Source organism: Grammomys surdaster, unplaced genomic scaffold (assembly GCF_004785775.1).
Source record: "Grammomys surdaster isolate TR1022 unplaced genomic scaffold, NIH_TR_1.0 125863, whole genome shotgun sequence".
In the NCBI taxonomy this organism is placed as follows: Eukaryota; Metazoa; Chordata; class Mammalia; order Rodentia; family Muridae; genus Grammomys; species Grammomys surdaster.
The window spans coordinates 458,388-482,111 of NW_021620689.1; the positions used below are offsets into that span (position 1 = coordinate 458,388).

At 40.6% G+C, this 23,724-nt stretch overlaps 1 protein-coding gene across 1 annotated transcript in view; it reads left to right on the top strand.

The window, feature by feature from the left end:
* Positions 1-9,918, top strand: part of LOC114641042 (protein argonaute-3) — a 73,438-nt gene extending 63,520 nt beyond the window's left edge. Inside the window, exons 15-20 of the mRNA XM_028790160.1 lie at positions 365-455; positions 3,306-3,500; positions 4,043-4,177; positions 5,771-5,872; positions 7,852-8,051; positions 8,744-9,918. Coding sequence (XP_028645993.1) covers positions 365-455; positions 3,306-3,500; positions 4,043-4,177; positions 5,771-5,872; positions 7,852-8,051; positions 8,744-8,852 — 832 coding nt within the window. The 3' untranslated portion in view covers positions 8,853-9,918. The remainder of the gene's footprint in view (positions 1-364; positions 456-3,305; positions 3,501-4,042; positions 4,178-5,770; positions 5,873-7,851; positions 8,052-8,743) is intronic.
* Positions 9,919-23,724: the final 13,806 nt, after the last annotated feature.

A 23,724-nucleotide genomic window follows, 5' to 3' on the forward strand; every position in this document is an offset into this window, starting at 1 on the left:
CACAAGATGTCAGAGAAATGTAACAGCTTTTACTTTATTGACTAGAGATTCATAAGTTAAGAGTTAAGTCAGGCTGGGCATGGTGGCACACACCTTTAATCCCAGAACTTGACAGAACTTGGGAGGCAGAGGCAGGGGATCTCTGTGAGTTCGAGGGCAGCCTGGTCTATGTAGTGATTCCCAGGTCTGCCAAGGCTATGTAGAGATCAAAACAAAATATGTTAGTCAGCAGTTCAGGTCTGGGAAGCTGTCTGGTGGTTATACAGGCTTCCTTTGTCCTGTTGGTAGTGTGCAGTTATATTGCAATCATGTGAAACAGATGAAACAAATGAACTGTCTAACCCTTTAAAAAAATGTGTTTAAGACCTTCTGTGTTCCAGCAACCAGTGATCTTCCTGGGCGCAGATGTCACACACCCACCTGCTGGGGATGGCAAGAAGCCTTCCATTGCTGCTGTGAGTACCTCCAGACAAGTCTATGTTATCGAAAATCCAGACTAACAAAAACATTGTGGTTTCCACATTCCAAATTTGGTGTTTTCTTCTTTATTAATTTTTTGGGGTTGACATACCAAATACTGAGTTTTATCCTGGGATTGTCACACATGGGCCAGTATCATGCTGGCATCACCACACATGGGCCAGTATTCTTGTTCTCAGTCCCTTTCCTCCTTCATTGCTCTCTGCAGTCTCCTCCCTTCTCTAGCTGGCCTTCTATTCTCCAAGTTAGTCCATATTTTTTTTCTCATATATATAATATATATATTATATATATATAATAGTTTAGGTTCCATGTATGAGAGAGAGTACGTGATATTTGTCTTTCTTTTATTTAACATATTTTATTTAACATAATGATTTCCATTTGTACCTATTTTTCTGAACATCATGATGTCATTTTTCTTTATATCTACATAAAATTCTATTGTGTGTACAAGTATCACATTCATTCATTCATTCATTCATTCATTCATTGGGAGGGCATGTAAGAGGAGAACTTGCAGGAGTTGGTTCTCTCCTTCCACCAAGCCTGACCATCCCTGGAACCCACCTTAACCCAGATGCTGGCCCCTGCACCACATTTTCTTTATCCATTGATCTGCCAATGAATATCTAAGCGGGTACAGTTTCCTAGCCATTGTGAATAGAGCAGCCATAAACATGTAAGCGCAGGTATCCTTGTGGTCTGTTGACTTTAAGTTCTTCAGGTGTGTACCCAAGAGTAGTACAACTAAGTCATATGGTAGCTCTGTTTTCAGTGTTTTGAAACCTGTCTACTGCTTTCAATTGTCGCTGCTTACATTCCCACCAACAGTAGATTGGCTCCTCCTTCAGTATACCGTAGCCAGTGTTTATTGTCATTTATTTGTGGCAGTGGCCACTCTGCCTCGGGAAAATGGAATTATAGGGCTTTTATTTTCATTTCCCTTAAGGTTAAGGATGTTGAACCATTTGTCAAGTGTTTGTTGGCCATTTGTATTTCTCCTTTTTTACTGCATTTATTGCTGGGGAGAGGTACACATTAGCGCTACAGCACTCATGTGGAGAGGACAACTTGCAGGAGTTGGTTCTCATTCTCCCATGTCGATCCCAGAGATCAAACTCAGACTGTCAGCCTGGCTGCAAGTGCATTTGCTTGCTGAGCCTCTCACTTTATTGACCAATTTATTGATTGGATAATTTGGTTTTTCTCTTTTAAGATTTTATTTTATTTTATTTTATTTTATTTTATTTTATTTTATTTTATTTTATTTTATTTTATTTTATGTATGTAGAAGGTTGTCCTGGTTCTTCCTTCTAGTCCCACGCTCCCAGAAATAAGACTCAGGGGCTGGAGAGATGGCTCAGTGGTTAAGAGCACTGACTGCACTTCCAGAGGTCCTGAGTTCAAATCCCAGCAACCACATGGTGGCTCACAACCATCTGTAATGAGATCTGATGCCCTCTTCTGGTGTGTCTGAAAATAGCTACAATGTATTCCTATATAATAAATAAATAAATCTTTAAAAAAAAAAAAAAAAAGAAATAAGACTCAGACTCAAAATACATTTACAAATCACTTGGCTATATAGCTAGACTTCTTCTCTTACGAAAATCATAAATTAAGATAATCCATTTATGTTTTTTAAAGATTTTATTTATTTTATGCATGTAAGTATATTATAGCTGTCTTCAGACACACCAAAAGAGACCATTGGATTCCATTACAGATGGTTGTGAGCCACCATGTGGTTGCTGGGATTTGAACTCAGGATCTATGGAAGAACAGTCAGTGCTCTTAACTGCTGAGCCATCTCTCCAGCCCCCAACCCATTTATTCTAATCTATATTCTGTCATGTGGCTAGTTACCCATGGTTAGGTACCATGCGTCTAACACATCTTCCTCGGAGAGAATCTCCCAAGCCTGGCTCTATCCCAGAATTCTTTCTGCCTCCCAGATGTCCCATCTTCTATTCTACCCTTCCCCATAGGCAGGCCGTAGGTTTTTAAATTGACAGATGATGCATCCATACAATATATATGATATCTCTGTGTGTGTTTGTGTGTGTGTATGTGTGTGTATGTGTGTGTCTGTACCACATGTGTGCAGTCCCCATGGAGACCAGAAATCACTGGGTCCTTGAAATTTGAGATAACAGACAGTTGTGAGCCACCATGTGGGTGCTTGGAACTGAACCAGGGTCCTCTGCATGAGCAGCCAGTGATCTTAACTGTCAGGTATCTCTCTAGCCCCTGGTTGGTTGGTTGGTTGGTTGGTTGGTTGGTTGGTTGGTTGGTTGGTTGGTTTTTGGAGGGTGATAGCCTTTAATCTTTGTAGTTCTTTAACAATTTTCTTGTAACTAACTTTAATTATTGCTCTTTGGATTGGAGAGGTTTTGGCCAAGGTTGATCATTCTGGTTTAGGGGTACAAGTAGGTATAATATACCTATTAAATCTGTTAACTTTATCCCTTAAATCTCCTATAACTATTGTAATTTGCCTGCTTTCTCTTTCTATAACTGTGCAACCTCTGGCCTTTCCATGCACACACATTCACATGTAAGGACAACATTATACCCAAATGTGTGCCCAAATACATATAAAATATGGATATACAAACACACACACTACACACACATGAAAATAGAAAAAGTACTGCCTACTTGTTTTTGACACTATTTTGGTCTTTTATTTTGTTCTTTACTAGGAATTGTCTAATTTTTGTTCTTTTCAAAGTAAATAATGATGAATAGGCTTCAGGAAAATGTGGGTGTAAATGGAGAGACTTTAGTTTTGATTAATTTTTCCCGCCTTTCCCACCTAGGTTGTAGGCAGTATGGATGCCCATCCAAGCAGGTACTGTGCCACAGTAAGAGTTCAGAGACCTCGGCAGGAGATCATCCAGGACTTGGCCTCCATGGTCCGGGAACTCCTCATCCAATTTTATAAGTCAACCCGATTCAAACCTACTCGGATCATTTTTTATCGGGATGGTGTGTCAGAAGGACAGTTTAGACAGGTTGGTTGCCTGGAATATATTTAGACCATAAGCATACCAAATACTAAGTTTATGACGTGATATCTAGTTCTGAAGGTGAACATCTGAAGTTAAAAGTTTGTCACATCAAAACTGATCTTTAGTGGATCTTCCTTTTTAAATCTCCCTGTGGCTATGTGGCCTTCATTGCTCTGCCCATAGTTAAATGAAATGCAGAAGCAAACTGAGCTGAACAGTACGTGATGGTGAGTCATGAGGTGGGCTGGCGAGGTGGCCTAGCAGTTAAGAGTGCTTACAGCTCTCACAGAGGAACTGAGTTCTGTTCCCAGTACCCACATCAGGTGGCTCACCACCACATGCAGCTTCAGGAGCTCTGATGTCCTCTTCTGGCACCCAGGGCACCTGCACTCATGTGCACAAACTCACACCACACACATATACATAACTTAAAATGAAATTGATCCTTAAAAACAAGATATCATAAAGTTAAATTATTCTCTTATTTTGGAATTTGTAAAAGAAGCAACTGGCTGTATTCAATTTTTCTGTTGTGTTTTCTCTAGGTATTGTATTATGAGCTACTGGCAATTCGAGAAGCCTGTATCAGTTTGGAAAAAGACTATCAACCCGGAATAACATACATTGTTGTTCAGAAGAGACATCATACGCGGTTGTTCTGTGCTGATAGAACAGAAAGGGTAACTTTAGGTCTTTTAATACTGCTCTAAGCCAAGCTCCCTTCCCACCATCAAGCTTCCAGTGTCCATCTCTTCCCTTCCCTTTCTCTCCTTTCTCCCTGTTCCTCCTCTTTCCCTCTCTTCTAGCTCTTCCCTTCTTCCTTTCTTTCTGTGTTGCTGGAAATCATGCTCAGAGCCTCATGAATGCGAGGCTGTGTATACTGAGCTGCATACCCAAGCTAAGTGCTTTTTTAGTTTAACTGATTTAATTCTCCTAAAACATATGCAACTATTATTACATATAATATTATACATAATGTGTATTATTATCATCCCTGTCTTGAAAGTGAAGACACTATAACCTTTAGTAATGTCTCAGGATGGTTACAGAGGCAGCACTGATCGAAGCAGTCCTCAAACCCAAGCCATTTACTACACAGCATTCTTTCTTAAAATTCATTTATTTTATTTTATGTACATTTGCCTGCATGTATATCTAGTTACAGACAGTTGTGAGCTGCCACATGGGTGCTAGGAATTGAACCCAGGTCCTCTGGAAGAGCAGCCAGTGCTCTCTTAACCTCTGAGCCATTACTCCAGCCCTACTACAGAGTGTTTTCATCATCATGACAGACCACCTAATAGGCGCAGTGATTTTTATTACAGCCTCCCGGTTGTTAAAGGCCTCTGATTCTAAATGACTAGTATATTTTTATACCTAGAAAACCTGACGTGGGCGGAATGGCGATGAACAGATGAGATTAGTAATGCCACTCATCCATGCTCATCTGTGCGTACTTCCACTCATGCTCTACGTAATTCTAATAGTGACTGGGATGGAGCTTAGTGGAATGTTTAGATGTAATGCACATTTCAGACCATGGGTTCAATTCCCAAAAATGAAAAAAAAAGATGAAAGATTTTTATAGCTGAGAAGACAGAAAGGTAAAATACCTTGTCCTAGATAGAGCAGCAGCTCTCAGCCTGTCGGTCACAACCACGCTATAATTCATAACTAGCAAAATTGTTCATGGATGGCAACAAAAATAATTTTCTAGTTGGGAGTCAGCACAGCATGAGGAACTATAGTAAAGGGTTGCAGCACTGGGAAAGCTGAGAACCGCTGCCCTAGAGCGTAAATCTAAAAACTGGAGCTGTCATGAAGATCCAGGCCTCTGTTCCCTCTTTAAATAGATTACAGCGTCTATATGGTATGTATTGCTAATTTATTAGGCTGGGATTCTTTTTTTAAGAGGAGGCTTAAAAATTAAGTTGGGCATGATAGCGTCTACATTTAATCCCAGCACTCAGGAGGCAGAGACAGGTGGATCTCTGTGAGTTCAACCCTAGCCTGCTCTACAAAACAAGGACAGCCAAGGCTAAACAACAAAACCCTGTCTTGGAAAATAAAATAGTAGTAATGATAAAAATAAGAATAAATTTTAAAAGACTAGGAACTAAGGGATATACTTAATATCTACTTAAGTAATATTTCAAGCTAAAAGTAGTGAAATAAGAGGTCACTTTATGTTTTTGAGCATTTTTAATGTACTTCCTGATTTTTTTCTTTTGTCTTGTTGATTTAAAATTTGATCCAAAAAAAAAAAAATCTAGGTTGGAAGAAGCGGCAACATCCCAGCTGGAACCACGGTGGATACGGACATCACTCACCCGTATGAATTCGACTTTTATCTCTGTAGCCATGCTGGAATACAGGTGAGCCTGCTCCGGGGGAAGGTTTTCACTCAGAACCTCAATTCTCGTCAGCAAAAAGAGAAATAATACTTTTCTCGGTGTTCCTAGTTATTTCCACATGTAAGTTTTACTAAATGAATTCCTTCCTTTTCTTTACTTTAAGAGGAAAATACTTTTATGAAAACATCAGAATTAGTGTGCTGGGCATAGTGGTGCATACCTTTAGACCCAGCACTCAGGAGGCAGAAGCAGGTGAATCTCTGAGTTTGAGGCCAGCCTGGTCTACAGAATGAGTTCCAGGACAGCCAGGACTATACAGAGAAATACTGTCTTAAAAATCCAAAAGGATGGAAAAGAAAAAGAGAAAAGAAAGGAAAAGAAAAGAAGAGAAAAGAACAGAATTAGCTTAATAGAATGAATCTTCCTAAATTAAATCCTTAATTTAATGTAAAACTTTAAAAAAATTACTTATTTATATCAATTTTAATGTTACTATGCAAAATAGTAGGGGTTTTTTTGTCTTTTGCTTAAGTGTTTTTGGTGGGTTTTTTGTTTTTTTTTTTTTTTTCGAGACAGGGTTTCTCTGTGTAGCCCTGGCTGTCCTGGAACTCACTCTGTAGACCAGGCTAGCCTCAAACTCTTGAACTCAGAAATCCACCTGCCTCTGCCTCCCAAGTGCTGGGACTAAAGGCGTGCGCCGCCACCACCACCACCCAGCTTGTTTTGTTTTTTGAGACAGGGTTTCTCTGTGTAGCTTTGGCTGTCCTGTCTGTAGACCAGGCTGGCTTGGAACTCAGAGATCCACCTGCCTCTGCCTCCCAGTGCTGGGAGTAAAGGCGTGCGCCACCACTGCTCATCCAGCAAAGTAATAGGTTTCCTTGCCACATTTTCATGCATGTATGTCACGTGCTTCATTGCCATCCCTTCTTCCTTCCCAGCAGCCTCCTGCCTCCTTTCCCTGTGCTGTGCCTCCCTCTTCACCCTACTTTCATATGTTTCCTGTTACCCTTTCTTTTTCTCCCTTCCTTGACACCTCTTCCTCCCTTCTTATCTGCTGTCTAAATTTATGACCTACACATACACACACATGTAAATATATAAATATACACATTTATATATGTACATACACACATAATCTTAAATATAAATTTCACATATAAAAGAAAACATCTGGTGTTATCTTTCTGAAGCTGGCTTACTTTGCTTAACATAATGACTTTCAGCATCATGATCTCTCTTTGCTTATCTGCTGGGTCTGGTAGTACAAACTTGTAGTGTCAGCACTTGGGAGGTGAAGACAGGAGGATCAGGAGTCCTAGATTTTGTTGAGAGGGGCTGGAGAGATGGCTCAGAGGTCAAGAGCACTGGCTGCTCTTCTAGAGGACCTAGATTCGATTCCCAGCACCCACATGGTGACTAACCCCTGCCTGTAGTAACTCTAGCTCCCAGGGATCTAGTGCTCTCTTCAGGCCTCCACAAGTACCAGGCGTGCACATGGCACACAGGCATTCAAGCAGGCAGTACACCCGCACACATAAAATAGGTTGAAAGCATTTAGATTTATGAGGATATGTAAAATCATGAATGTATAGATGACGTGGAAGTAGAGATGAGACTGTAGGGAAACAGTGGAGAGAGGGGAAGGGGAGATGGGGGGAGGGAAGGAGGACAGAAGGCAGGATGTTCAAAGTAAGGTACATACATGAACGTGTTCTTATGTACCAAGTACTATGCACAACGAACATACACCAATGAAATGGGTTATTACTGTGTATGTATGTGAATAGTAACATGCCATTGCACAAATGTAGAAGTCAGAAAACAGCCTTTTGGATTCTGTTCTCTCTGTACACCTTTACAAGGGATTTAGGAATCAAACTCAGTTCACCAGACTTGTACAGCACACACCTTTAGCCATCTTGCCAGCTCACCAAGGAAAAAAACCTTAGAAAGAAAGAAAAGTTTAGAAATGTACAGACTATCCTATTTCCTCTCGCTAGGGTACCAGCCGTCCTTCACACTACCATGTGTTATGGGATGACAACTGCTTCACTGCAGATGAACTTCAGCTGCTTACTTACCAGCTCTGTCACACTTATGTACGCTGTACACGATCCGTTTCTATCCCTGCACCAGCATATTACGCTCACCTGGTGGCATTCAGAGCCAGATATCATCTTGTGGACAAGGAACATGACAGGTAATATAAATCCATGAAAAGTGGGGATTCTTAAACCAAATCCAAAGAGAGTAGGATTTCCTTGGGCTGTTTTTTATGTACATATGTACCTCTCTTTGGGGGACCGGAAAGGGGGACATTTGGAATGTAGGCCCAAAATACGGTTTTCTACTAAAAATACTGTGTGGGCTTATTAGTAATTGAAAGATCTGGGGCTGGGGAAATGAATGGCCCCGTGGTTGGGAGCTCTGGCTGTTCCTCTAGAGAACTCGGTTCTGATACCCAGCGTCCACACAGTGGCTCAGAACTGTCTTGTTACTCGAGTTCCAGGAGATCCATGGGACCAAGCATGCACATGGTGCTTATATGCACGCAGGCAAACTACTCATATACATAAAAAATAAAATATATCTTTAAAAAAAACCAGAATGATCTAGTAACTTAGTTGCTTCTCCAAATTACCCAAGGAAGATTATATGTATATATTAGACAAAATGATATGATATCTTGGATTTGTTTCTAATTAATCCTAAGAAAATGAAAGAGCCAGAGCCAAAATAAAATTGGCCATATTGAAGCTAAATGATAGACACAGTGTTTACTACACCAGTCTCTATTTTCTAGTATTTTTGGAATTTCCTACAACATGTAATATTCTTCAGAGTTATTACATTAGAGCAGAATGTTTGAGTTCATTAACCCATCTCTTACAGTGCTGAAGGAAGCCATGTTTCAGGACAGAGCAATGGACGAGATCCACAAGCTCTTGCCAAGGCTGTACAGATTCACCAAGACACCTTACGCACGATGTACTTCGCCTAACAAGTCCAAGTGTACTCTCTGAGAGGAAGAGCTGAAAGGCGGATCAGCACACCATGTATGTTTCCAGTGGAGTCAATTCACTGGGGAGGCCTCCGGCCATACAGAAGCCAATGCTATATAGAGGTCTGGTCCTTATGTTGATCCAAGGAAAATTGTTTACTTTGTCAAAGGCGGCAGCATCATTGTACTCTAGGGAGCCAGCCCGCTGCTTTCTTGCAGTCTCGTGTAGAAGAAACATCGCCGTTGTTTATTCTCACTTCTTACAGTCTAACCCTTTTAATGCCTTTACCTCAAGTTGCTTAGCAGCACAACTATCTCTGCAAAAAAGTAAAGAAAAAGTGAATGGTGGTTTAAAAACACACACAAATAATGATTGTTCAGTTCTATGTGCAGAAAAAGTAATGTGCATCTATTCTTGTAAAGGAGTCTGTATTTTCAAAACCCACACGTTACTTCGTGTGCATATGTATCTAGATCTAGATTGCTGATATATACGTGTCTGTGTATATATTTTATAATTCATTCCTCTGGGGAACTGTCTTCCCTTGTTCCCCTCCTTAGGCTGCATTTATTTCCTTCACTATCTCCCTTGCCTTCAGCATCTATACTTTGGTTCCTATAGCTACAAATGACATTCATATGTTCATATTCCTATGTTTATACATCTGGTTCATTTGAAGGAAGGCTTGGCAGACTAGATTTCTGGTTTTATTTTATGTACCCTACTCCTAGCCCCTATCTCACACACAGGTGTCCTCGGCTCCTGACGCCATGTTTGTGAGCATCTCCTCCTTTTTCCTCTGTGTGTGCACTGTGTTCAGAAACAGTGGCAACACAGGGGTTCTTTTCTGTAGTGAGTTTGTTAAAGCTGCTAAAAATACAAAACCTTGTCAGACATCTTTCTGATAAGTAGCAAATGTTCTAAAGCCTTCTGCTTATATGAGTTATACCTGGAAATCCCTTCAAACTTTTATAAAGGGTAAATATTTTAAAAATCTGAAACTCTATAGGATGGAAAAAGGAAGGAACTGGGGTTGCTTTTGTTTTGTTTTTGCTAGTTTACTTACCGCCCTCATCCTTAATGTGATTTTCATATATATATTATATATGTATGTTGAAGTATAGCTCCTTTTGCCTTTAAATTCATTACAACAGTGCTTTAACAATTATAAGCTGTATTGGCTACATCTTTTATAGAACTACAATCATGTTTAAGAACTGAGACAGTTTTTGCTCTTTTAGTGCAATAAGCAATTTTACAGGAAAGTCATGTCTGTTGTCCTCACTGTGGATAACAGGAAGAACAGACATCTGTGTCATTTAAAGGGGGCAAAGTAATACAGCCTTAATTTCAGAAGGAGAGTTTGATAATTTTCAGTTTTAAAACAGTTCTAGCCAAAGGACTAAAACAAGCTAAAGGACCCTCGGCTGAGAGATGAGAAACAGAGTTGAACTTCAGTTTTTAAAAATGCCAATTAACAGCTTAAGATTTAAATGTTTTTAAATTATCTGAAAATATATCTCACTTATTGAAGAATTGTGCTTCTTTGACTAACAGGAATCAAGAAAATACTGGATGATTTTTTTTCTATCTTTTTACCGGTGTAACTTTCTCTTTAAAAATAAGATGGCAGTGATGAAGTAAATTAGGACTTTGATCATTTAAAATTAGTAGAATTTTTGAAATACAGTGAAAACTCTTAAAAACTTAATTTTCTCCACTTCTTTAATCAATAACTTTAGTTAATAACTTTAAAGCTGTCAAACTGAGGTTCTCAATAACGTCAGGTTTGGGGAACTTTGCACTTTGTAAGTCATGAACATTGCATGTGAGTTTTCTCTGTTCTTGTCCCCACACCGGCTCTGAGGACAGACATTACAGATGTTTGCACTGGGCACTGTCAGCCTTTCAGAACTCCGTCGGCCGTGAACAGGGATGCAGTTAGGTCTTCACTTGCTCTCTTACTTCCAGTCCACATTATTGCCAACTTACTGTATTTGAATTTAAAATCTGAGCCATGTCCTACAGGCATGAAGTCTTCTTTCTCTTTGCCAGAACAGTAAAGAAAGTACTGTATTTTATATGTTTATTGCTTTGAAGTATCTAAAATACAATTCTCAATACTGTTTCAAAGCACTTTACAAAGGATATTTATGTAGTTTATTTTTTTTTTCCTTCCAAAATATTCCCATCTCAACCCTGGCAAAAGAAAACTCCTTACAAGATATTTGGGGTTGGTTTGTTTGCTTGCTTGTTTTCGAGACAAACTCTCTCTCTCTCTCTTGCCCATGCTGGCCTCCAACTCCTGGGTCCAGAAGTCTTCTTGACCTCCTTGGTAGTTGGGACCACGGGGCTCCTACCATCATACCTGGCTGTTGGGGAACACAGCCAAGGAAATAGAATGGTGCACCCTCCATGGTAAAAGTCTTTGACTGGATTGTGTTTGCTCAGTAGAAGTAGAAGGTCTTTTTTGGCCCTGCACATATTCATGTGAAGAGCTTTAGGAATAGCATGGGCGCCTGTCCCTTTCCTGACCTTTGACCTCACACATGCCAGACTAAAGCCCTAACTTTAACTCTTATTTGAAAGGATTTTTTAAGGGGAAGAATTTTATTTTCTAAAATACAAGGTTTTATCTTTTAAATGGTTTCTTTTTTAGAATGCATTTACATTAATCAGTCTTGCTAGTTTAAGATGATTAGCTTAGAAGAATATGTATAGTATATTTCTATTTTGCCTACTAATAAATTGGTATTCCAAACTTAATGCCAACAAACTTTGTGCTTAGAATTTTAAGATAAAAAGACCTATAGAAAATACTTCTTGAAATTTATACTATTTTTCCATTTCTGGGTAGAATTCTTTTTTTTTTTTTTCTTAAGTTCCTTTAGTTTAAACATCATTAAGCCATACTAATGTTTCTCTTCTACTGTACTCTTGCTCCTAGCTGATGAATGTCGAATTGTGGGTTTTGTTGTAGATTCTTGATGGCAATTGTGTCTGTAGAGTGTGCATGTTACATGTCTATATTACAGTATCTAAGCACTGATATTGAGACCGTATATTAATAATTCTGTAGCTGCTATATTTATTGAGGTAGACTCTGACATTTACTGCACTAAATAATAAGGAGACAAGGTGCCAGGCTAGTGTCAGACACTTTGTTTCTTAGATAAGTTTAGGGACATAATATATGAAGGTAACGAACAGCAGGTACTTGAAACAGTGCTGGTTTCAGTTTAGTAACAGATCAACAGATCACCTTTGCCTTAGAAATGTAGTTGTATTTACATTGACAGTCCACATGAAGGTACTTCAGTCTTCTCTGTCCTGGGCTTTGGCACATTTCCACAGAAATATAGATGATCTTTTGTTTTATTGATAATTGTCTTTTAACAAGTTTTCCAGGCAAAAATAGTCTGGAAATACCTCTGCTTATGACCTATTAATTTATTTTTGTTCCTAAAGAGAATCTAGAAGGGACTCCAGTAGGAATGTTCTGTGTGTTTTGGAAGGCATTTGATAAAGATTCATCTCTACCTTCTAGCAAAGAGATTCCTCATCTTCCAAAGACCTAACAAGTTTTCCAAGCCAGGCTCTCTATGGTTCCCATAGCCTAACAGTGACTTTCATAGTGTCTCGTGGGTCATAAGCTCAAAGTGTGTCTTGGGGAATAAGAAACCAGCTGCTGTTGAGTAGAAATGGCTGCGAGATCTCAGCCTCAGGCAGTGTGAGCGCTTGGAGAGCAGCCAGAGACGTGACGCCCTGAGAGAGGTCTATCTGAAACATGTGGTAGGGCTTTTCGCACGATTGATTCTTAGGAAAGTCAAGGAGCTAGCCACTTCGGACACTGGTAGAATAGTTTGTTCCCTTTCTGATTCAAACCTTTTTAGTAATGTTTTGCCAAGAAGTTTAACTGACATCTCTGCATAATTTTCACTGAGTGTCATTAAACTGAGTTATATGTTTATAAAGTACACCTATAACCCTAGCCCTCAGGAGCATCCGGAATTCAAAGCCAGCCTCAGCAACATGAGACCATATCTCAAAACACAGCAAACGTTTTGTTTACCTCATCCTTGTAGGTACTCTCCTGCTGCAGAGAATGCAGAGAAAGCTACTCTTAACAGTTCTGTGTAGTTTACCTGTCTCTTATGAGGTGTGTGAGCTCCTCAAAGAAAGACAGTTCACTTGTCCAACATTCTTGATTCAGCTGTTTTACCCATGAAGTGTTGGTCCCGTTCATTCTTTTTGAGAATCCGTAGATATTTCCAAAGCTTTAATAAAAATAGTTGGAGAACTTTACCTTGAGTGAGATCTTCCTAAGTCTTGTTATAATTCTGACTTAGAGTGTCTTCATTTTCCTTTCCACTTAACACATAAGATTTCTGTGATTCTATGAGTCAAAACTAAGCCAAGAATAATTATGTAAAGGTCAATACAGAGGCAGGGAGATGGCTTAGCAGGTAAAGGCACTCACCAGCAAGCCTGAAACCCTGAGCTCCATCCTTGGGGCCCAGAGAGTGGAAAGACAGAGCCAACTCCCATAACTTGCCCTCTGACCTTCATACACATGCCTTGGCACCATCCATGCAGGCTCAAGCAAGTGGGCAGGCACACACACACACACACACACACACACACACACACACACGAATGTACTTTTAAATGTTGTAATTTTCAAGTCCGTATAGAAATCAGAAAGGCAGCTGGGCCTAGTGCATGCCTATGATCCTAGCATTCCAGAGCTGAGGCCAGAGTATCTGGAGTTCAAGACTAACATGGGCAGTTTGAGGCCAGTCTAGGATACATAGTACTACTGTGACCCCCAACTCTGCCAAACCCCAAAAAGAAAAACACAAGACAAAAGAAGTCAGAAAGAGAATTGTCTCTAAAACATATTGGCAATGATAAATATGATGCTGTCATTAATTAAACCCAGGCTGAGTTCTAGGGGAAGAAGGTGATTATATAGCGATAAAATATATCACAAAAGAAAAAAAGATTATAATAACATTACATTTTCAGTTTCTGATTTTCCCTGTAAATCAGCAACTCTAAAATGAACAAGACTTCTGTTGATACAATCTATGGACAGATGAAGTTTACCTCTCCCATCAAAAGGAATGCCCTAGAGTTTTCTTAAGAATCTTTTGTTCTTAAAGCATGAAAGTTAATGACTTTATCTTGAAGAGAAGAATGGCAGATCCCAGTGTGGAGGGTTGGATTCCCAGTAGAAGACCATGTTATAGTTCTAGGTACCAAACAGATGACAAAATTAGGATCTTCTCAAATCACCAGCCAGCCAGCCGGTGGGCCCCCTTCCTTTTTTAAATCAATGTCTAAGGTCACCAGAATCTGCTATTGTTTTACATTAGGGGCTCAGTAAAGAGTAGACAGTGGGTTTGAAGTCTTTTTTTAAAAGCAAGGTGGTTCTTAGAAAGTGCCTTTTCTGAAGATGGTGCTGTAGATTTTTATTTTTCAAACAACATAAAGCTAAAAAGTCTTATGATAATTTAGAATACTAAGAATATGTCAGTTTCATATAAATAGTATTAATAGTTGTCCTGAATTTGGTCTAGAGAACCAAGGGACTTCTGTGTAGTAACGTGTCTAAGTTAACCCTCATCGAATTGATTTTGTAAATTTGAAAATATCATTCTTAATTCTCAGCTATGTTTGAAGTATCTATAATACATAAGACAGCAGATATAGTAGTAAGCGCCCCGTGGCAGAGGTACCATGGCAGGGACGGTGTATTATGAGGAGCTTTTCCGTTTTCAGCACAGGTTACCTCCTGACCTAACCTTTCCTCATGACTCATCTTTAAGGATGGTACAAGGAAGAACTACAACACTGAGACCAGTTGAAGAGAGAAAGCAACGGGAGAGTGCCGTCTTTAGGGGAATTTTGGGTTTTAGATAGTAATAACTATTTTAAATGATTCCTGTTTTTTAGGGTGGAAGGACTGTGGGAAATGACAGGAAGAGGGCATGGTCGATTATTTAACAAGTAGATGGTAGTCTGAGGGTCTGCAACTACCCATTGAAAGAGTATGCTTGCTTAGCATGTGCAAAGCCCTGATTTCATTCCTAGCACTAGGGGAAGAAAAAATGCAATTTGGGCTGTGAGAATAAGCAAAGTGAGACCATTCAAGCCCGCTAGGAACTCAGTCATCTGTTAGGAAGCCAGTAGCTTTGTCCTACAGCAAGAAGCAGTAAACAGCTAAATGGCCAACTTAACCAATTCCTGCTTGTGAAGTTGGTGACCGTTCCTCCAGAAGATAACTGTACTAAAAACACAGCGAAACCACCACCCTCGGTAACCTTGTCTACGGCATTACGTAAGAATGTCAGCGCCGTCACACTGAGTGTCTGCGGTGGCATTACGTAAGAATGTCAGCACCGTTACACTGAGTGTCTGCGGTGAGCTGTGTCTGTTCCCATGTTAAACTTCAGTTTTATAATGTCTTAATAGCAATTATTAGTTTATTTTTAATATTAATTTTTCTATAGTGATGTTCATATTTACTGGCAATTTGTGTACAACTTTTGCATTTTGCCCAGATGTTGGATTTAAGGTATTTCATTTTTATAGATATATCTAGCTCTTCTCTTTCTTTGTGATATTAGCAGAAACTGACATAGTAGGTTAATATATCAACCAAATTACTAATTCTATAGAGTTAGGATTTTTACCAATAAACCATTAACACTGTTTTTTACTTTACAATATTTAGTATTTTATATAATGGGCATTAAAGACAGTCTTTAGGTGGATTTCTACATGTAGATAGGAGGGAGGGCTTCTCTGTAAGTTAGGTTTGGTTTTTCTCCTTCATGTGGTAGCGAACAAACATTAACAAACTGGATTTATTTTACCTGATTGCAGTTTGGGGGAAGTTGTCAAATAAATGTTTGTTTGTTTGTTTGTTTTTTAGCTTGAGGCACATTGCTCAAGATTGTGATTCATTTCTATAGTCAGGAAGACAAATAGAAAGGGATATACAAGTTGTTGATAATTGATTTCCAAATGAGATTTTCCTACCCATAATTATTTGGAAGATTTGCTACCCTGTACTTTCCTAGAATAGCTTTAAAGTTGGTTCAACCCTGAGTCTCAGTGACGAAAAAGAATGTAGGTATCTGGGAAGAGCAAAGACGGAATGATAAAAGTATCCCAGCCGATTAAAACTGACCCCAGAATGTCTGAAGGGAAGTACATGGCTTTGATTGAAACACTCAAGAGGCAGAGCCAGCTGACCTCTATAAATTCCAGGCCAGCCTTGGCTACTTAGTGAGTTCCAGGCCAGCCAGGGCCGTATAGTAAGACCTTATCTCCAAAAATACAAAAACAAAAAAAATACCAAAAAATTAACTAAGTAGTAAAATGAACTAATTGAAAAGCAATAAAAAGTATGATTATAGAGTATTAATTTCGAGTATATACAATCACTGCAGTTTTTTAGTAGATAAAAAAAATCCTTTAAATATAAATATATGAAAAAGATGTATTCCCTTAAGAAGATAAAATATCTCCATTATATTTTTACATTCCCACTTTGGCTTGCTAAGGAATCTTTCTTTCCTGTGAGAAATGAAGAGACCGTTTATCCCTTCTTGGATTTTTAAATGTCAAACTGTTGAGGCTCAGTGCATTTCACCTCCCTCACTATCTGATCTCCCACTAAGAGGGGTGGGGAATGGGTGAGTGCACTGTCACTTTCTTCAAACACACCAGAAGAGGGCATCAGATCCTATTACAGATGGTTGTGAGCCACCATGTGGTTGCTGGGAATTGAACTCAGGAAGAGCAAGCAGTCAGTGCTCTTAACCACTGAGCCATCTCTCCAGCCCCGACATTTTTTATAGTAAGTAAAAACACATTGTAAAATGAGTCAGCCCATGATTTCATGTAGACATTAGCTAAGTCATTTCTTTCTGCATTCTTCTGGTTACATACCTTGCTTTCTAACATACCTTCTGACCTCACTCCTTCCTTCATCCACCAAGTACTCTCTGACTGTCATTGCACTGATCAGACGAGCTTGTTAACTATTAAGAAGAGACTATGTCAAGTGGCTGGGTTTTGTTTTGTTTTGTTTTGTTTTTTCCCTGCAAGTGTAGCTAGGTCCCCTTGATCACTGTATCTTCGATTTCATTGTGTGTCAGCGTTGTTCCAGGGAGATGGGCATGTCATTCTTTTACACTAATGTTTTTGAGGCTGTTTGAAATCCAGTTCTTGGCAAATTAACATCTTAGAAGTCACTGCATTATAGTGAGGGGATCACATGAAGTTGTCATCCTTAAGTGGAAGCCTGGCGTTACTGTAGCTTTGATGGGTCTCTCCTTAGAAAACCCCAGTCTGGGCCTTGTCAGACTTGGGGGAAACATGGTGATCTAGAAGGAAGGACGAGTCTTGTTCCATCTGGTTAATACATCCAGTTTGGTCCTGAGGAGTTAGTAAGAGGAAGCTTTGGTTTTTATAGCAAGACACTTGATCTCTGGTGATGACTAAGTGCAAACGCCTCTCTCTTCACAATCAGGGAATGACTCACCGTTGACAAGATGAGGCGTTGCAAGCCTGCATGTGGACTAGGTGGAGGCTGGCAGCACACTGCAGGTGGTAAAGCACATGCATTGCCAGCACAGACCTGCCCCGCCCCTCTAGGAAACAACCACCAAGAACAGCAAGCTGAACTGGCGCACTCTTGTCTGAAAGTTTTCCAGGTGCCTCTTTAGCCCAGGGCACAACTTTTTCTTTTCTTTAAACAAAAAGGTTTACAGACAGTCCTCTACTATGGATGAATAACAGTCTAAAATAGTTGGAGAAGGAAGGGCCGTTTGCCAGAAGTTTCTGCTTGATGAAAAGACTTATTTTAGCCAGGATGGTGGCACACACCTTTAATCAAAACACACCAGGAGACAGGGCAGTCTCTGGTTTTGAGACCAGCCTAGTCGACATCACAAGCTCCAGACCAAGGAAAAAAAAGTTTCTGACTTATTTTAGTACATGGCTTCATAAGTATACGTTTAAATAGGTTGAATGGATTAATACTTAGACAACTCCTTCTAATTTACCTATTCCTTGTGTTCTTAAACTATCCATTTCTCTTACATATTTATTTATTTAACTAAAGTTGATATATAAATATATCACATTTGTTTTAATGGTGTGTAGAAAAAGCAAAAAGTACTTTTTAGGGCCTAGAGAGAGATGCTCAACTGTTAAGAGCACTTACTGTTCTGTCAGAACCAGAATTCAGTTCCCAGCACCTCCACTGACAGCTCACCAATGCCTGGAACTCCAGCCCTTGGCAGCAGGGGTGTGGGGGGGAGAGTCTGATGTCCCCCCCCCTCACATATGCACATAAGTAACATAAATTTATATCACCAGGCATGGGGTCATACATTTGAGTTTCTGGTTAGCCCGGGGAATATAAGACCCTGTCTCTAGAAAAAGAAAAAATTCAACCCATTTCTAGTCAGGCCTGAGCTGTAACCGATGTGACTTTAGAAAGGTCTATAGAGTATATGCCAGAGACTTGGGTGTTGCTCACCCTGGTTCTGCCATTCATCTGTTCCGTGACCGCTGGCATTGTCTTCCCTCTCTCTGCCTGTCTCCCTGTAGTGATGGCACCTGCCCTCACCTACCTCACCAAGTCTCCTTGAGAATCTGTTTATGAATAACACTTGACTTCCCCAGAGGAAAAGCTATCCAGAAGTTCAGAGGGGTAGAGAAGGTTCTGAGGGCCCCTTTCCAGTTGGCCTCTGTGAAAGTGTCTTTGTTACGGCAGTTCGTTTTTATGTGACAAGAATGAGAGCCATGGAGGCATCATGATGTGTGTCCCAGCTCTTCTCCGCCAGAGGTCAGCGCACGGCACACTTTTTTTCTTTGTACTAACCTCTGGCAAACAATGTAAATTTTCAAAACTAAATTCCTTTCGGTGGTGCTAACGTAGTTGCAGCTGCACTTTGAGTTAGTGGGGAGGCCGTCAGGCTCCCAGATTTGAACTTGCCCCATTGTCTCCCGGTGCCTGTGTTTCCTGTGCACCTCAGCTACTGTTCTCCTGGGCCTCCCCCACTGCTCCTTGGCAGATATTTGGTTCCTTTCCCTTGGAGAGGTGGCTAGGCTCTAAGAGCAAAGTGTCCTGATTTCACTTGTCACTTACAGAGTTGAACTTGCTTTACTTTAAAAACTCCAGCTATCACTTATCTGTAAAGGTTAGAACATAAGCCAGACACCTCCAGTCCCAGCACGCGGGAGGCTGCAGCAGGTAGAGCACAAGTTAGAGGCTAAGGCTACTCCTCTCTCAAAAGTCAGAGAGACTGGCTGCAGGTGGTACTGCGTGTATAACCCATGTATCCTGCAGGGTGCTGGCAGGGCCTTACAGTTTCCTGTAAGGTAGGACTTCTGTTTCTAGGAAGGGCATGTCACCACAGGTATAAACAATTTTTTTTGCAACAAGTTTGTTGCTTTTGGTTTTGTTTCTAAAGAAAAATGAATGTATTAAGTATACAGGGTATCGATGAATTCAGTGTTTATTCTTGTCTCTACTAATAGTGACCTCCCGTTCTTGCGAGCATTTGGGCCTTTCCAAGTTCTTGCTAACAAATATGACATCTGTCATTAGTTTAATAGGACAATTAGAAGTACAAGGTGAGAAGTTGAGGAACTTTATGCTTACACATGAACAAAAAAGCTAAGTGTGGTGACTCAGCTCTGTGGTCCCAGCACTTGGAAGGCAGAAGGACGGAGGGTCATCCAGTCACAGCTATGGAGCAAGACCTTGTCTCCAAAAAAAAAAGGCACCATGTGCAGTGCAATAGCTAACACTGATCTATCGGAACACTGTTAAATGGTTTTTACTGTAATGTGTAGCTTTAATGTCTCTCTCCGTTATGGACCCATAAAAGTATTACTGTATCTCTTAAGTATCATTTTGTGAATTAATATGTGGGTGCATTTGTCAGCTGTGGAAAACAGTGCCGTTTGTATGTGTGTATATATAAATACTTTAACACTATATGGATTAAGTTTAAATAAACAGAATAATACCTTGTTTCTTTCATGTTGGGAAGACAAACATGGCAGTTTGACCATTCCGTTGCAACCATACGCCTTCCTCTGAATTCCCTTCTACACAAAGCATTGTTCACTGCTTCTGCTTCAGACAATTGCTGCTGCTTTTAAACCCCAAGTAATGGATGAAGAACATTCTTCTTAAAGGGACCTTTCAGAGGAGTGAACTGTAAATTATAGGACATGTGGGGAGGGTGGGGCCACCTGAAAAAAATGTCCTCCACATGGATAGCCTTTTAAATTTACCTTTTAATTACCTTGACCATGTGTGCCTATTTGTATTACAGGTGTGAACTTCTATTTCAGAGTTAACAGAATGTTTTAAAACTGAAACATTACATAAATTCAGAGTAACCTTTCCCACCCTCTTATACTCCCAGCTCTTGCCAAATATTCCTACTGACACCAGAGAACAACATGGGGCTCTGGCCCCTTTCTCACCGTCCCTTCCTGCAGTAGCTCTGTCCTGTGCCTGAGCTCGCCTCATAGTCTCCATTGGCTTTCATAAGGAAGAAGTTTACTATAGTATTTAGACTGCAGCATTTCATAATGTTTGTCTAGCTGCTGCCTTTTTACATATTTGGCTACATGCTAACACCTGTTAAGACAGTGGAGTAGGTCTGATCTGTAAGTTACCATGGGACCAGAAAAGATACAGAGAGATGCTTGGCTGCCATATTTAAGAATGGGAACTCTGCTGGAGGTGATGTATGTGATCATGTGTCATTAGAGTCACCAAATGCTGAATTCTGTCGCTGTGTACTGGGGACCAGGTTCTGATCTGTCATGTTAACTTCTAAGGATGTATGATTACGAGAAGCAGAAAGCTAATAAAGTTTTTAATCAAAAGTGCTTGTCTTCAGTATTTCTAGCTTGGTATTAAATTTTCTACTTTCAGTTTAACTATCCTACCCTAAAAAAAAAAAATATTTCAAAACCTTACGTGTGCCGAGCGGTGGTGGCGCAGGCCTTTACTCCCAGCACTTGGGAGGCAGAGGCAGGTGGATTTCTGAGTTCGAGGCCAGCCTGGTCTACTGAGTGAGTTCCAGGACAGCCAGGGCTACACAGAGAAACCCTATCTTGAAAAAAAAATGCATTCTCAGGCTGAGAACATGCCTATCAAACATAAAGATCTGGGTGACCCCTGACCCTGCATAAAGCAGGCATGGTGATAAGGCAGACAAGCATAGGGAATAGTTTAGCCTCCTAGGATTCCACTTGGTTTGGGCCACAGCTGTACACATGCCCCTCCCCGCAATGATGCACTTGACAACTTAGGATCACACCTGTAGTGCACAAAGACCCACCCCCCCCAAAAAAAGAATGTGTTTCTCTGTCTCTAACAAGCACCAATGACCTTTCGTGGACAGCCTTATTCAAGGATACTAACTATATGAGCATACATAGTAAGCCAGCCCATCCAGCCTAGATTGGTAGATGTGCAGTAAGGCAAACTGTCCTCAAAGTAAACTCTGAGGGAAAATCCCCTAATTAGTATGCAAAATTAGGCATACATAAAATTAAAACCAGATGCATCAGAGGAAGCAATATGTGCAGTATGAGAAAAAAGGTTTATATAACCCAGAACTGTCAATCAAAATAAAGAAGTACCGAATTTTATATGTGTGGGTGTGCTGCATGCTTTGCTTTGCAGGTTTCAGATTTCCTGCTTTTGTAGTCTGTCTCTAGGATCCTTCATAATTCAGAAGGCTCTTGGACAGTCAGGGTTGGTAAAGCCACCAACAGGATCAGCAGATCCTCTGGTCTGAAGAACAGGATCTGAGTCAAATCTCTGGTAATAGCAAGGGAGAACTGACATCCTGAACAGGACCCCAAAAGTCAAAGGTCATTAGTGGATAACCATCTAGAATCTGTCTCCAGGAACCCTAAACCTTGTAAGATTACTGTCCAGGAGCTAGAGAGATGGCTCAGAGGTAAAGAGTCCTGTCTGCTCTTCCAGAAGTCCTGAGTTCAATTCCCAGCAACCACATGGTGGCTCACAACATCTGTAATGAGATCTGGTGCCCTCTTCTGGCCTGCAGGCATATCTGCAGGCAAAATGCTGTATACATAATAAGTAAATTAAAAGAAAAAAATCACTGTCCAGCAGGAGTTCTGCTAAAGAACATTGATCCTCAAGAGTCATTGCAAACTGACCTATCAGTCACGACCTAGACGTAGCAAAGTCCCCTGGGAATTGCTACATGTTCTGGAGATGTCAGCAATAAGATAAAGCCTTTCTAGACAGGCACAGTCATCGCCCCTTCAGCTGGTGTGCATTGCTTGCACAGCCTGAGTGTGCTCGGTCCTTAGGAGTGTGCTATCCTCTACTCTGTGCTAAATTCTGCCCATATTTCTCACTGTACTGAGTGTCTAGTTTTTCAAAGGAGATTATAAGGTACAGGGGCCAAGAGGAGTCCAGCCTGAGGGCACAGTACTGTGTGCTTCCCAGGACTACCTTGACTGCAAGATAGAGAAACAAAACCATCACACAGAATAAATTTCCTATCCCACATCAGTATACAAACCTACTGACTGAAGAGATCCCAAAGTAAAGCCAAGAGACTGTGGTCATTCGAACACCAGTGATGACATTTGTTGTTCCCGGATGCCCGTTCAGCCATTTGTTTGGCTCTTTCTTTCTATTCTGATATCCTTTCTTTCTTTCTTTCTTTCTTTCTCTGTTTTGGTTTTTGTTTTTTGGTTTTTGGGGTTTTTTTTGTTTTGTTTTTGGGTTTTTTTTGGGGGGTTGGGGTTTTTTTGGTTTTTGGTTTTGGTTTTGTTTTGTTTTGCTGTTTGAGACAGGGTTTCTCTGTGTAGCCCTGCTGTCCTGAAACTCACTCTGTAGACCAGGCTGACCTCGAACTCAGAAATCCGCCTGCCTCTGCCTCCCAAGTGCTGGGATTAAAGGCGTGCGCCACCACTGCCCGGCTCTGATATCCTTTTCTTTCAGATGATAAATGCATAATGCCATCTGGTGTGAATTTCCCTTCCAGCAGAAAACTGGGAGAATTTTGGAGCTAAAGGAAACAGACCTCAGGACTTTCATTAGATTCTGCCATAGCAAATAAAGAGCCAGCTGCTGAATGGGCAAGCATGTGCCAGGAACTCAACAACGTTGGACAATCTCCGGTGGTGTGTTCACACACCATACAGGAGCTGAGCTCACTGAAAGTGGTGAATGGCACAGTTGCCTGAATGTTGCTAACACATATTGACAGAGCGGGCTATCATCATTCCTTATACATTCATACATGTCAGTCATGTGTGTGCCTGTTAAATCGAGGCAAAACTTTGCTACTGAGATACACTTGACCTCTCACTAATGCACTCCTGTCTTCCTGGCCAACCCACCAGTTGACTGAACTCTGGAAACAGTTTCTTCCCTTAGGCAGGATGTGTGGGGAACCTCGGGAACTGTGAAAAGCAGGGCCACCTCACCATTCACGGGGTCTCGCTGAAGCAGTCCCAGCACCATCATATGCGTTTATTTATTTCTGTCATAAAGCGTTTCCAAACAAGCAAGCTCAAAGTAAGGCTGGGCACATAGCTCAGTAGTGAAACACATGCTCTGAATGGATGAAGCTCTAGGTTCAGTCCCTAATGCTCCCCGCAAATTAATTAACCAATTAATTTAAAGATCCATCATTTCCTCCAGCAATTAATTTGTCTGTTGTAATACTTGTAAAAGAGCTCCATCACAAACTCCTATTCACAGCTGGGTGGTGATGGCACAGGCTTTTAACCTCAGCACTTGTGAGACAGGGGCAGGTGGATCTCTGTGAGTCT